This window comes from Rhinichthys klamathensis, unplaced genomic scaffold (assembly GCF_029890125.1).
Source record: "Rhinichthys klamathensis goyatoka isolate OS25496 unplaced genomic scaffold, OSU_Roscu_1.1 h1tg000758l_1, whole genome shotgun sequence".
In the NCBI taxonomy this organism is placed as follows: Eukaryota; Metazoa; Chordata; class Actinopteri; order Cypriniformes; family Leuciscidae; genus Rhinichthys; species Rhinichthys klamathensis.
Window position 1 is genome coordinate 162,501 of NW_026607163.1, and position 15,000 is coordinate 177,500.

The 15,000-nt window shown below is 40.2% G+C and overlaps 1 protein-coding gene and 2 non-coding genes across 3 annotated transcripts in view; all 3 read right to left on the bottom strand.

Annotated features, from left to right (window-relative positions):
* Window positions 1–56: 56 nt before the first annotated feature.
* On the bottom strand, window positions 57–129 carry trnaa-agc (transfer RNA alanine (anticodon AGC)). Its single transcript has one exon. It is a non-coding gene; the product is annotated as a tRNA-Ala (tRNA).
* A 1,831-nt stretch (window positions 130–1,960) lies between these two features.
* Window positions 1,961–2,048, bottom strand: trnay-gua (transfer RNA tyrosine (anticodon GUA)). The gene is given in 2 exon segments: window positions 1,961–1,996; window positions 2,012–2,048. It is a non-coding gene; the product is annotated as a tRNA-Tyr (tRNA).
* Window positions 2,049–2,266: 218 nt separating this feature from the next.
* Window positions 2,267–15,000, bottom strand: part of tmem214 (transmembrane protein 214) — a 13,926-nt gene continuing 1,192 nt past the window's right edge. Inside the window, exons 2-16 of the mRNA XM_056242834.1 lie at window positions 14,551–14,735; window positions 13,816–13,966; window positions 11,788–11,922; window positions 10,790–10,872; window positions 9,658–9,763; window positions 8,729–8,810; window positions 8,540–8,641; window positions 7,107–7,248; window positions 6,153–6,244; window positions 6,014–6,062; window positions 5,824–5,931; window positions 4,923–5,137; window positions 4,497–4,665; window positions 4,155–4,306; window positions 2,267–2,999 (exon numbers count right to left, since the gene is read on the bottom strand). Coding sequence (XP_056098809.1) covers window positions 2,873–2,999; window positions 4,155–4,306; window positions 4,497–4,665; window positions 4,923–5,137; window positions 5,824–5,931; window positions 6,014–6,062; window positions 6,153–6,244; window positions 7,107–7,248; window positions 8,540–8,641; window positions 8,729–8,810; window positions 9,658–9,763; window positions 10,790–10,872; window positions 11,788–11,922; window positions 13,816–13,966; window positions 14,551–14,735 — 1,898 coding nt within the window. The 3' untranslated portion in view covers window positions 2,267–2,872. The remainder of the gene's footprint in view (window positions 3,000–4,154; window positions 4,307–4,496; window positions 4,666–4,922; window positions 5,138–5,823; window positions 5,932–6,013; window positions 6,063–6,152; window positions 6,245–7,106; window positions 7,249–8,539; window positions 8,642–8,728; window positions 8,811–9,657; window positions 9,764–10,789; window positions 10,873–11,787; window positions 11,923–13,815; window positions 13,967–14,550; window positions 14,736–15,000) is intronic.

The window sequence follows — 15,000 nt, forward strand, 5'->3', positions numbered from 1 at the left end:
TTAATGCTCGTCGAGGTTGAAAATGAAAGCCTATTTCCGCTACATAAGAGAAAAAGTGGAGGATGCGGGCATCGATCCCGCTACCTCTCGCATGCTAAGCGAGCGCTCTACCATCTGAGCTAATCCCCCGCGTACTTCAGCGGATGCTCACTACACTAAATAAACACTACTATAGTTACATTTCAAGTAAATGTTAAAAAAACACATATTTCCTTCTGTTTCAGAGCTCGGACCAGTATAAATGTTCTTAATGGGTTTCAATAGGCATCGGAAACTGTAGTAGCAGACTAGTTATTGTTGGTTGTGTATTACAGAATATGTTCATACCGTTATTAGTATTGTGCTAAACTGAATCGAACTCTGCACATTAAATATGTTATGTAACGTTAAGCAATAAGGTTAAGTTACGAGAGGCTGTGCTGTAACTTATCTTGAATAAAGGCCCGTTCACACCAAGGACGATATCAAGATAACGATGAAGATATAGTGAAGATATAGATATAGTTCACAACTATAACGATAACGATATAACGTTAGAGAAACGATTTCGTTGGGATCGCTTTCGGAATGATTTTTTCCCTCATGTTAAACGATAAACAAGTGTTTTACCGTTCAACATCAGGAAGCCAATCAGAATCAATTCTAATTTAAAGGCTCGCGCATTTAAAATGGCAGCCGACGTTGTGGCGAAGTTCATCTTCGAGGTCCAGCACTGTTTGACAAGTCAAACCCACTTTTCAGAAAGAAAATAGATATGGAAAACAATCATTAATACCTTCTGAATAAATGGTGAGAAGTATTACCTCAGGTATCCAGCGCTTGTTTCGACAACATTGTCTTGCTTCCTTTGAAGTTGCGGTGAAAGACTAACTAGTGTTGTCTTTATTTCACTATTGACTACGGCTAAATTCACTGTTAGATTATTAGATCATTACACTAACTTCACTCAAAATATAGCATGCTGAGGACATCTGCTGGCTAAAGCCGTGTAAATGCAACAAAAACAGCAAAAACATGTTCAATGACGTTGTACAGACTTTTAACCCGCAGCGCGCGAGCTTAGAACAAACAGACCGTTATCGGTCGTTAGTTCGGACGCAAATATAGTTGTCTTCATAGTTATATATTCTTGGTGTCAACGCCCTTCAGCCGTGACTTATTCGCGATACAGAACTAGCCTCAAGTACCTTATTGCTTTTATAAAACGGTAACCACGCAATACTAAAGCCAAAAAAATATGTATCAATGCAATTTTCATTAAGTAAAATCACTAAAAGCCTTCCTTCCGCTGGAAAAAATAGTCCAAACCTGACTGTAAAAAGCAACAGAAGTTACATAATTTCGCCATTAGATGGCAGCAAATACGGTCTTTATGAGTGAGTCAGTCAGCAGAAAAGACTTTTATATTGAAAATATTTAAACTAATTTTCATTAAAGTAAAATCACTAAAAGCCTCCCTTCCGCTGGAAAAAATAGTCCCACCCTTGACCGTAAACAGCAACAGAAGTTACATTTTTTCGCCATTAGATGGCGGCAAAGACTGTCTTTATGAGTGAGTCAGTCAGTAGAAATGACTTTTGAAAGGACTGAAACGCGTGAACACGGAAAAGCAAGACGCAACTGATAAATGCCTGGCGTGTCGGGGAACGGGAAAACCCGTTAAACTGTTAAAAAGACAAGATATCTCTGCGGACATTCAAACGGATATTTTATTACGAATATAGGACTGACCTGAAGGAAAATGCTACATCTACTGTAAACGCAGGTACACTCGCTTTACTCGATCTACTCTATACTATTATGTTTAAGTTGCTGAAAGTGGTTGCTATGGGGTGTTGCGTAGTGATACATAGTTGGGTGAAGCGGTCATAGACGTGTTTCATCGTGAATAAAACACAGCTCAGAATCTAGGACTGGAAATAACCGTTTTATAAATAAAAAAAAAACAAATTAAAAATTCTCCTTCGAGCCGGATTCGAACCAGCGACCTAAGGATTTCAGTGAATCACCTCTACAGTCCTCCGCTCTACCAACTGAGCTATCGAAGGGATTGAAAACTGCTTGGATAGTATCCATTGTAAATATACACAAAACCCACGGCGGGTGACTTACCCAAGATTTAAATGTTTATATAAATCAACAAATAAATGATATATGTTCATTTTAAGCTTCCATACGTTTTTCAATAAATTATTGTATTTATACATAAAGCATTTGGGCTCCAACACAATGAAAATCGAAATAAAACAGATGGAATAAACAGACCTGTACAGCATTGGTTGATTTATTTATAAATCATTTACAAAGTAACAAATCAGCTCATCTTACAGGACACACACCAGATTCAAACTTTCAATAATGTGTTAATCTACAACAGAACTGAACCTCTGGCAAATCCCAAACAGGACAAAACCAGAGGGTTTAGGTTTGATTTGCAATCTACCACACTAGGTTCAATCGCGGACGCCTTTGTTGCTTCATATGGGGCAGAAACAGTAAATCGTCCAATCACACAGGGGTGTCACATTAATATTCAGTGTTCAAGTAAAGAGCTCAGCCAGCAGCAGTAGTCATTAGTGATCCGTCTCTGTCCTTCACCACAGACATGTTTCATTCGGAACAAGAGGCCCGCCATCACTGGTTTACTACACACACACAGAGAGAGAGCTATTGATGAGGGCTGTGTGTGTGTGTGTAAAAACAGCCTCTTTCAACTCCGTCTGGATTGGCAACTTTGTGTAAAATAAACACCAAGAAAAACATCTGCATAAAAGACAGAACTGTCAGCACAACAGATATAAAATCTCATGCAAATTGACAAAATAAAGCAAAAAAAGGGAGGTGAAGAAACGTCCGTTTAAAAGTGTGTGCATCACGCTCGTGACAGGAGCTCCTGCGCTCGGCTCTTGATGGCGGTCGTGGCGTCCTGCAGGTACACCCAGGTGCTGTTCGTGAAGGATCTCACGTGATTCTGCAAGCAGTGCAGAGAAACCTCGCCGCTACAGACACACAAAACACAGGCATGCATTACATCAATACATGTTTAGCTAGTAGGTACAGTGACCCTGAACCACAAAACCAGTCACATGGGTCAATTTTTTTAAATTGTGATTTATACATCATATGAAAGCTGAATAAATAAGCTTTCCATTGATGTATGGTTTGTTAGAATATGATAATATTTGAAAATCTGGAATTTGAGGGTGCAAAAAAATCGAAATATTAAGAAAAATCGCCTTTAAAGTTGTGCATTTATGTTCCCGATTGTGCTGCTAAATGTTTTATGTATCATTTACGGTAGGAAATTTACAAAATATCTTCATGAAACATGATATTTACTTAATATCCTTATGATTTTTGGCATAAAATTGATCCAGGGGTCATAAATGCATAACTTAAGTTTCCTCTGATAACAGATCACTTTGTAATGTGGACTCGTGTTTTTTCTGTAAAGCTGCTTTGAAATGATGCGTGTTGTGAAAAGCGCTATACAAATAAATGTGAATTGAACTGCAAAACTCATTAACATAAGACCGCCCACATTCACACATCAACACCTGTTCAGCAACTCAGAGCCACATATATATATATATATATATTAGGGCAGTCAATCGATTGAAATATTTTAATATAATTATGTAAAAAGCAGATAATGTGGCAAAAATAACACAATATTAACTTCTTATTTATTGAAATGTTGTATAAAATCAATAATCACATTTGAACTCATGATAATCGGGGACAAAAACATACACATAGGAGTTTTCTTCCAGGAAAACACGAACACGTTACAATATTCCTCTTTATAATAATTAATGTGCAGAATAAAGGGGCGGGGGCTGGTTAAGTTAGTTAGTAGTGTGTTAAACTGGCGGTTATGGGAAGGGGCGGGACATTTCCCAAACACACTCAAAGCGCTCAGCCAATCACAACACACTGATCCAGCCGACCAATCAGAGCACAGTGTGCTTTCAGAAGGAGGGGCTTCATAGAGACAGGAAGTAAACAGAGCGTTACTGACAGACTGGGAAGAGAGGAGCCGCAACAATGGAGAATATGAGGAGAATAATCAACATTCAAGCAGGAAAACCTGTTCTAGTAGCGAAACAACATCAATGTGTGTGTGGTGTGTGTGTTCAGTGTTGATGACTGACTTGCAGGACTCCTGTAGGCTCTTCCAGGTGTGTTGCAGAGCTGTGGACAGATACTGCAGTGACGGGATGATGAAGCGCTCATGGATGAACAGCAGAAGCTCCTTCACGTACTCGATGAACTGAAACACACTCTCCGGAGTGTTTGCGTGGATCTGTGTGAGGAACGAACACACACAGATACGGTTAAATGAAATTCCAGGACTGAAGGCGTTCAAAAGGCTAGCACTTTTTTTTAGTTTTCTCAAGTACTTCAATCAGAGATCTCACTTATCAAACAATATCTTTATTATCATTCAAATTCTAAAAAAGAGAAATAGATAACAGCGAGTGTGTAATTCTCACCCATTCGATGAGCCGTGGCACGTTCTCCTGCATCCACAGGAATATCTGTGAGCTCTTCTGTGCGATGAAAGCGAACGCCACCTTCACCCGGTCCTTCCCGTCCTCCAGCATCGGCCCGACGGCCTCCACGCCACGCGAGTAATAATGCGGCGTGTTCTCGGCCAACCAGCTGCAAGCACACGAACACTCGTGAGTCATGTGACCCGACACCCAGGCGCACTCGTGAGTCATGTGACCCGACACCCAGCACAGGTAACTATCCAAGTTATGTATTTCAGAAATGTACATATACAAAAATCACAGTTAGCTAAAAATGTATTAATTTAATTCAATGTAGTAATTCAATGCAGAAACAATGAGCTCATTGAAGTAATGAATACTTGTTTGTTAACATTTAATATAATACCATCTCTGGCTCATTCTGACCTGACGCCCTGTTGGCCGTAATGCGCCGCTTTGCTCCAGGCCTGCTGGGATACGGCGGTGACCCCTGACCTCTCCAGGTACAGCGCTGTGGTGGAGTCCGTGAACGAGCCATGTGACCTGACGTCATGCGCGATGAAGCCCGCCACGAACACCAGCGTCATCATCAGCACGCGCCACCACGGGAAGCCCCGACCGCTCATCTTCTGCTGCAGGGACTGATGGGTAAAAGGGCGACAGTAGATCAACATACAACAGCACAGTGTGTGTCGCGCAGGAGAAAGAGCGTTCCAGGGCGCAGCGAAAAATAAAGCGGTTCATTTTTGCACACATATATAATTATGCAGATTTGCCAGTGTATGTGGGAGTATGTACACGTGTGTGTATATGTGAGTGTATATGTATGTGTGTGTGAATATGTCTGTGTGTGTGTGTTTGTGTGTGTATGTATGTAAGAGAGTGTGTATGCAAGTATGCGAGTGTGTGCGTGCGTGAGTTTGAGAGAGTGTGTGTGTGTGTGTGTGCGTGTATGTGCATGAGTGAGTGTGTATGTGTGTGTGCGTGAGTAAGTGTGAGTGTGTATGTATGTGTGTGCGCATGCATGTGAGTGTGACTGCGTGCGTGTATATGTATGTATGTGTGTGTGTGTATGAGAGAGAGTTAGTGAGTGTGTGTGTGTGCGTGTGTGTGTATGTGCGTGTGTATATGTGTGTGTATGTATGTGTGAGTGTGTATGTGTGTGTGTGTGTGTATGTATGTATGTATGTGTGTGTGTCTGTGCGTGCAAGTGTGTGTGTATGTATGTATGCATGCATGTGTGTGTGTGTGTGTATGTATGTGTCTGTGCGTGCATATGTGTCTATGCGTGCATATGTGTGTGTGTGTGTGTGTGTGTGTGTCTTACATCGCAGAGCGAGTTGCAGTCATGAACGTCGGGTGTGCTGGTGCTGGTCTGCAGCTCGTCATTGGTCACCCTGAAGGACTGGATGGTGTCCTGGAGGTTTTTCTGCAACTAAAGGACAACACATGACGTGAGGACAGTGAGGAGCACGAGACGACGGCTGTGTGTGTGTGTGTGTGTGGTGCGCTCTTACCTTCGGAGGAAGTGTTTTCCACGACTTCAGCAGGTGATTTAACAGCAGACTGAACACAGAAAGAAAGCATTGAAGATGTTGTTCAATTCAAACCTCCTGATGTGTGTTAATAGTTGAGCAGAGGCGTGATGCGGGTCACCTGGACTGAGGCAGGTGTTTGGTGTATAACTGCCTCCAGACGCTCAAACTCTGGCCGTCCACGGTCAAACACTCGCTCAGGCTTCTGAGGAGCTGCAGACACACACACACACACATGAATAACAGCACATTAATCAGAGGAAACACAGACGGAATTACAGAATTCATTCCAGTCATAAAAATAGAATTGACTGAAGAAAACTATCATCAGACACACACACACACACACACACATGCACGCACACACACACACACATCACAACCTGACAAAAAGTTCAGTTTTACTTGAAAAAATTATGAGAGGAATATATTACTATTGTACAGTCGAATATACTTCTCAAACAATACTGTAGTTAAAACATCATTTTTTTAAAGAATATCTCAATTTTTGCAGGTTACTAATTTAAACAGTAAACCTCAGTTGTGCAGCACCTTGTATGCCTAAGAAAATATATTTTTTTAAAGAAATTGTTCAATTCATTTTAAAAGATTAATTAAATTGTTAAAGTTTTCTGCATTCATTTGATTGCATCCAAGTTTTAATTAAAACAGTAAACCTCTGTCATGTTGCACTTTGTTAGCCAAAAAAATAAAGGAAATGTCCAAATTTCATTTTAAAAGATTGAAGTTGAAGTTTCAGGCATTTGTTTGATTACAACTATTTTTGATAATAAATGCGTATTAAATCATAAAAAACACAGAATCCTGAAAAAATTAAGAGACAACACAGCATTTCATTTCCACAGCATCCAGAAAATAGAATTTAAGAAAAAAAAATATATATATAAGTTTTGTAGAAAATGAAACAGAATGTGGGAACAAAATAAAATTGAGTTTGGGGGAAGAAATAAAACGAAATGTGGAAAAATAAAATGGAAAGTGGAAATATAAAATAAAACGGAACGTGGAGAAAAATAAAAGTGAATTTAATAAGGCTGTAGCTGATGTGTGGCACCTCTTTCTTCATGGCATCAGGGCAGTTCGGCGTTGCTCGTGACAGGAATGATGGGAAGTATGTGTGCAGTGTCGATTCGGGTTTCGCTCCGAACGCCAGAACCTTCAGCCGCGGATAAAGCCGACACAACTGCTCCTGCAGACTGAGACACATCAATCAGCACACACACACCTCAGCGGCCGCCTCAGAGACTCACTCGTGAAGTCTGCACTTGTTTCATTACTGGACGAGTCAGTGTTTTTGAATGATTCAATGACTCACTCGTAACATTAATGGAAGAATCAGCATGATTGAACAAATCTCCCGAATGATTCAATGACTCACGTAAAGTCTGCACTTGTTTCAATACCGGATGAATCTGCGTTTTTTTTTTAAATCTTTCAAATAATTGATTAAATGACTCACTTGTAAAGGCTTCACGCGTTTCATTACTGGATGAGTCAATGATTTCGAACAAAACTCCTGAACGAATGATTCAATGACTCACTCGTAAAGACTTCATTGACTCATCCAGTAATGAAACGCGTGATTATGAACAAAACTCCTGAACGAATGATTCAATGACTCACTCGTAAAGACTTCATGCGTTTCATTACTGGATGAGTCAATGATTTCGAACAAAACTCATGAACGAATGATTCAATGACACACGTGTTTGGAAGAATCAGCATGATTGAACAAATCTCTTGAATGATTCAATGACTCACTTGTAAAGGCTTCACGCGTTTCATTACTGGATGAGTCAATGATTTCGAACAAAACTCCTGAACGAATGATTCAATGACTCACTCGTAAAGACTTCATGTGTTTCATTACTGGATGAGTCAATGATTTCAAACAAAACTCATGAACGAATGATTCAATGACTCACTCGTAAAGACTTCATGCGTTTCATTACTGGATGAGTCAATGATTTCGAACAAAACTCCTGAACGAATGATTCAATGACTCACTCGTAAAGACTTCATGCGTTTCATTACTGGATGAGTCAATGATTTCGAACAAAACTCCTGAACGAATGATTCAATGACTCACTCGTAAAGACTTCATGCGTTTCATTACTGGATGAGTCAATGATTTCGAACAAAACTCATGAACGAATGATTCAATGACTCACTCGTAAAGACTTCATGCGTTTCATTACTGGATGAGTCAATGATTTCGAACAAAACTCCTGAACGAATGATTCAATGACTCACTCGTAAAGACTTCATGCGTTTCATTACTGGATGAGTCAATGATTTCGAACAAAACTCCTGAACGAATGATTCAATGACTCACTCGTAAAGACTTCATGCGTTTCATTACTGGATGAGTCAATGATTTCGAACAAAACTCCTGAACGAATGATTCAATGACACACGTGTTTGGAAGAATCAGCATGATTGAACAAATCTCTTGAATGATTCAATGACTCACGTAAAGTGTCTTACCTTTGTGACAGGGCATTTTTGGGCATGTAAGCAAAGTCCAGCAGCGGGAAGAACTCTTTCGGCCCCATGATCCCGAATCCTTTGGTCAGGTTTGCATGAAGCCTGAAACACGGATACAACAAACCCTGAGCTTCAGCTCAGATAGTCCAGGACTTCCAGATTGAAAGTAAAGATCTTGTAAAGACTTACGTGAGGAGTCGCTCCAGATAAGCGACGGCGTACGCAGAGAGCGCTTTCATCCCGAGAACGGGAAGCATAATTCCCAACCAAACTACAGGACAACAACAGGTCATGAAATTATCTGGACGTTAGAGCTGCACTTTTCTGGGTAAACTCAGAATCATAACTTTTTTTACAACTTTTTAATCTGTTCGAACAAATGCTGGAAAAACTTCACTTGTTTCATTAATGGATGAATCAGCATCATTGAACGAATCTCTTGAATGATTCAATGACTCTCTCGTAAAATCTTCACTTGTTTCATTAATGGATGAATCAGCATTATTGAACGATTCTCTTGAATGACTCAATGACTCACTCGTAAAATCTTCACTTGTTTTAATGGACGAATCAGTGTTTTTGAACAAATCTCTTGAATGAATGATTCAATGACTCACTCGTAAAGTCTTCACTTGTTTCATTAATGCAAGAATCAGCATTATTAAACAAATCCCTTGATTATAAAACATTTTTTTGCCATTGAATCATTCAGTCACTTGTCGACACCTACTGGTGTAACGATGTAATGAAAACTAATTGTATTTGAAGCGTCAAGTTACTTTCAAAAGGTGATTTCCTCTATTTTGATCACTACCGATAGACAGAGCCGAATCAGTCATTTCTGTGTGTTTGAATCGAGATTTTGTGATTTACACACAGAATACTTAAAGGTACAGTCAATTTAATACTAGATGAAAACAGTGTTGAAAAATATACACAGAGATGTTATGAGTGTATTTGGTGCAAGAAACAAATAAAACCGTGTTGAATACGAGGCCTTTCAGAGGGCAATGAGGAAAACCAGTATAAAGTTCACAAGTTTCAGTCTCGCTGGCCGTGTTCAGTCCCAGGAGAAGCGCAGTTACACACATCAGCAGAGATTTCTCAACACCGCTCACCTCTGATGCCCTGGCCGAGGTCGTAGAAGCCCGCCTGTCCCAGCGCCCACATGATGGTCAAGCACGTGACGGGCCGGTTCTGGTGCGAGCGCAGCAGCTCCAGGTGCTGTGGAGAGGACACACACACCGCTCGTTCAACTAGAAACACACTTTCAGTGCATGAAACAGTGTCATAAGAGCGACTATTAGTTGCTAGGGCTGATAGAAAATAGATTTTTCGATTAATCTTTTTTTTTTTTTTATGTGGTCGATTCAAAAAGGCCACAAATCGATATTTTTCCATATTTATTTATCCATCACCCAGAAGCCAGTATTAGTTACACTGTTCATAGGCTTGCATGTTACAGCTAATGCTGTGAGATTTCATGTTTGTTTAATCTTAAACACAAGATAACCTGATCCGGTTTGATCTTTTGTCCAATTTTCAGCATCAATGTTTCATCTTGCATCAAAATCCTGTCTATTCATTGCATGCATTTGAAATATAGAGTTGGGTTTTGTTTTAATGTACACAAGTGTACCTAAAATAAACAAGAGTTTAATATAGAGGTTTGTGGCTGTTAATTTCTTTTTATTAATTAATCACTTGTAAACTTATGTTCACACTTCTTTATTATAAATATAGGATTTGTATTAAATCTACAGGTGAAACTCGAAAAATTTGAATATGGTGCAAAAGTTCATTTATTTCAGTAATTCAACTTAAAAGGTGAAACTAATATATTATATAGACTCATTACATGCAAAGTGAGATATTTCAAGCCTTTATTTGTTATAATTGTGATGATTATGGCTTACAGCTTATGAAAACCCCAAATTCAAAATTAGAATATTGTGAAAAGGTTTTCATATCTGTAAGCCATAATCATCACAATTATAACAAATAAAGGCTTGAAATATCTCACTTTGCATGTAATGGGTCTATATAATATATTAGTTTCACCTTTTAAGTTGAATTACTGAAATAAATGAACTTTTGCACGATATTCAAATTTTTCGAGTTTCACCTGTATTTGCATCGAGTCGAATCGGGAATCGAAATCAAAAATCAAATCGGATCATCTGACTGGATCCCCAGCCCTGTCAGTCGCCCAGTAGAGTTTAAAGACGGCGTATGAGGAGTGTGACTCACGTCGGCGAGGTTCAGCGTGGCGATTTTGGGTTTGTCCTGCATGACAGCCTGAACACACATCCTGTAGCCGTGCAGAGACTCGCCTGCCAAAGCAGAAACACACACTTATTAGAGATAAATGGATCACATTTTGCCATTCAGATAAGAGAAACGTAAACGTTTAAAGGGGTTGCATGTAAGAATTTAATGATTTAATTGCTTTTTGTATTGACAATGTGTGAACAACTTGTAACAAAACTTAAAAAGAGACCTTCCTAGACTGTCTATGAAAGACTAATTTTTTATTTTTAAGTATAATAGGGATGCACCGATATGAAAATTTTGTCCGATACCGATAAATCTTTATATTTGAAAGCCAAAAACCAATATATTGGCCGATCAATTTAAATAAATATTTATATAATTTTTGAGAGCCTGATTACAAAAAAAAAAACCATGTCCCACACACACAATTATATTAATGTTATGTAGGCGATATGACAGACTTGTGTTGCACTTTACTGTATTTTCCTTTTTGAAGTGATTCCAATCATATTTCAAGCAATTTAAACCCATCTGAAGTGTCTCAGCTGAAGGAAATACATTATTAATCGGCTTTAATATATCAGCAACATTTTCTTAACGATAACATCAAATGAACATACATCAGCTGATACTGATATGACGGACGATATATTGTGCATCCCTAATATATATATATATCGTTAAACACAATTATTTGTATGACAGTTAATCGTCAGCACAAAACTCATGATTGATGAGGTCTAGCAAGAACATCACTGGAGGAACTGGTCGAGAGGGAGCGTGAATGACAGAAGAGCCATTGTTCCTGTAACTGAGACACACTGACTCACACATCTAACACACAACACAGCGACTGTGGGAGACAAACACACACATGCAAACTCGGGAGCAAATAGCCAAAACCACATGACCACCAAACACAAGACACACCGAACAACCAGTCCGAGAGTGCTGTGTGAATGAACGCGACTCACTCGGCTGTCGGTCCTGCTCTCGGATCATGGTGAACACGCAGTGGTCGAAGAACTCGGGCAGCGTGTCTGAGCATTTGCCCAGCAGGTTCTTTATAACACCCTTCAGCTCCTTCCCAGCGAGGCAGTATGGGTAATCTAGACACACAGACACAGCATTAGATCAGATCTGCAAAAGCACAGTTTTCCTGCAGGACAGATTAACCACTCGAGTCTTGTGACATTCAGAGGGTGACGCTCGATTTGGCCCAAAAAGTCATACTGCTTTCTTTTTTTTTTATATGTGTAAGAATTTTCTTGTATTACTCGCTTTTTTATTGCCAATGCGTGAACAGCTTGTAATGAAAATTTAAAGGATTAGTTCACTTCAGAATTAAAATCTCCTGATAATTTACTCACACACTTCATCCGAGATGTTCATGTCTTTCTTTCTTCAGTGGAAAAGAAATGAAGGTTTTTGAGGAAAACACTCCAGGATTTCTCCATATAGTGTCTCAATGGGGTCCAACGGGTCGAAGGTCCAGATGTGAGTTTCAGTGCAGCTTCAAAGTCTCGACGTGATCCAGCCGAGGAATAAGAGTCTGATCTTGACAAACCAGCGGACATTTATAACAAAATAAACATTTATATACTTTTACCCACTAATGCTGGTCTAGCACGTCCACGACTTCACGCATTACGTGATCAGGTTGGAAAGGTTGACGTAGGGTGTAAAACTCCATCTCATTTTCTCCTTCAACTTTAAAATTGTCCAACATTGTTGTTTTAGCTTTTATTTTTTGTGTAAATGGCGTTTGTCTTAGTCTTTGCGTGTTCACTCTGTAAACACTGGTGCTGCGTCCCAATTCGCCTACTTATACTACGCCCTAAAAGTTTGTACTCTTTTTGTGAAGAAAAAGTACATACTTTTGAGTGTGTAGCAAAAGAGTAGGCAAGCTTTGGGACATACTACTTCGTCATCTTTAACGGACAGATCTGTCGCGTGCATCCTATCACCGTAAACTGCCCTGCATGTCAATCATCTCGTCACAGTTAAAATCCTCCATTCAATCTTATATAACTTCTTACCATTTCGCCGATTTCGGAGAGAAATGTTGTGGCACGTTCATCTGCCAGTCGTGGGTGCTGCTGCAGATGCAATATAATGTGGACAACATTGAATAAATACATTTTCGTCAGGTTAGATACTGTTAATTAATCACTCAAACCCCTTTTAAAACTCATAACCGTCGGACTCGCGCGTCCTCCATGTCTGTAGTTTTTGAACACTTTTCACTCGTGTTTGTAGTTCTAACCGAATCCTCATCCAGCGCGCGATGGGTTGTGGGCAATATCAGCCGTTAGAGTGCGCATCGATCTGCACTTCGGATTCTGACCGGATATAGTAGACCATCCGGGTCTCTTTGGGACACTCATTTCAACATACTACGATTTGGGACGTACTAATTCTATTTTCGAATACTATTTAGGACGGATAGTATGCGAATTGGGACGCAGCATGGGTCTGTTCTTACACCTATGTCACGCTTGACCTTTCAACGTGATCACGTAATGTGTGTCGCATCACAGCTAGTGCAAGACCAGCATTTGTGGATAAAAGTATATAAATGTGTATTTTGTTATAAATGTCGGCTGGTTTGTCTAGATCAGACTCTTATTCCTCGGCTGGATCGTGTCGAGACTTTGAAGCTGCACTGAAACTCACATCTGGACCTTCGACCCGTTGACTATATGGAGAAACATCCTGGAGTGTGTTCCTCAAAAAACGTAATTTCTTTTCGACTGAAGAAAGAAAGACATGAACATCTTGGATGACGTGTGTGTGAGTAAATTATCAGGAAATTTTAATTCTGAGGTGAGCTACTCCTTTAAAGCTAGTTCCTTTTTAGTCTACATGTATTCATACGAACATGCCGATCTGCTGCTCATGAAACATTTCTGATTGTTAAGTTGTTTTTTCTGCGTCATATTTGAATGGGAAACAACATTTTTTCAGGTTGTCCTGTGATTATAACACACACACACACACACCGTGGCCGTAGCTGCTGAGCGTGGGGTCTGACTCTGGAGCCGGGAGCTTGTAGTTCAGGTATCCAGCGAGATCCTTCACCCAGACCGAAGGATTCTCGGGAAACAGGCTTTGACTTTTCTCCAGCTGTTGCTTCAACTCCACCACGTCCAGCTGAGACACACACACACACACAACGGTGAGATTTCATAAGCCCCTGACATTAAACACGTGTGTTTATCCCAATGGGGACTTAAACCTGAATGCACACACACTCATGGGGACTCGTGTCACTGTGGACCTAAACTGAGGAAACAAGCTTATAAATCATATAGAATGAGTTTATTTGTAAATGTAAAAATGCAGAAAGTTGTGTGTGTGTGAGTGAGTGTGTGTGTGTGATGGGCAGGTTTAGGGGTCGGGTTAGTGTGTGTGTGTGTGTGTTGGGTAGGTTTAGGGGTCAGGTTAGTGTGTGTGTGTTGGGTAGGTTTAGGGGTCAGGTTAGTGTGTGTGTGTGTGTGTGTTGGGTAGGTTTAGGGGTCAGGTTAGTGTGTGTGTGTTGGGTAGGTTTAGGGGTCAGGTTAGTGTGTGTGTGTGTGTGTGATGGGTAGGGTTAGTGTAAGGAGACGGAATATACAGTATAAAAAACAATTATACATAATATATTTGCACAGTATAAAAACCATTGTGTCTTTGGAGAGTCCCCACAAGGATAGTAAACCAGACGCGTGTGTGTGTGTGTGTGTGTGTGTACTCACGGCTTTGACGGCCTCCTCCAGTGTCTTGTATTGAGTGGGTTTGGAGCTGCCGTTGGTGGGGAGTTTCTTGGTCTGCTTCCCAGCGTTGGGCTTCTTCTGAGTGTCGGCGGCCGGAGGAGGAACCTGCTCCTTGTTCTGCTTCTTCATCTTCTCAAAGCCCTCGAAGATGGTCTCGGACATCACGTCTGAAAGCACACAGAGAGAGAGAGACACACACACGCTGAGACGAGAGAGAGAGGAGTCTTATAGCCTCAGAGCTGATGCCCTGTTACACACATTGTGCAACTCTTACTCCACACACATGCACACGCACTCTCTCTCTGTCTCCCACTCACTCACACTCACACACACACACACACACAATTCAATTCAGACAGCTTTATTGGCATGACAAAAAAAATACATTTTGTACTGCCAAAGCATCAAAACAACATAGAAAATGATTTAGAA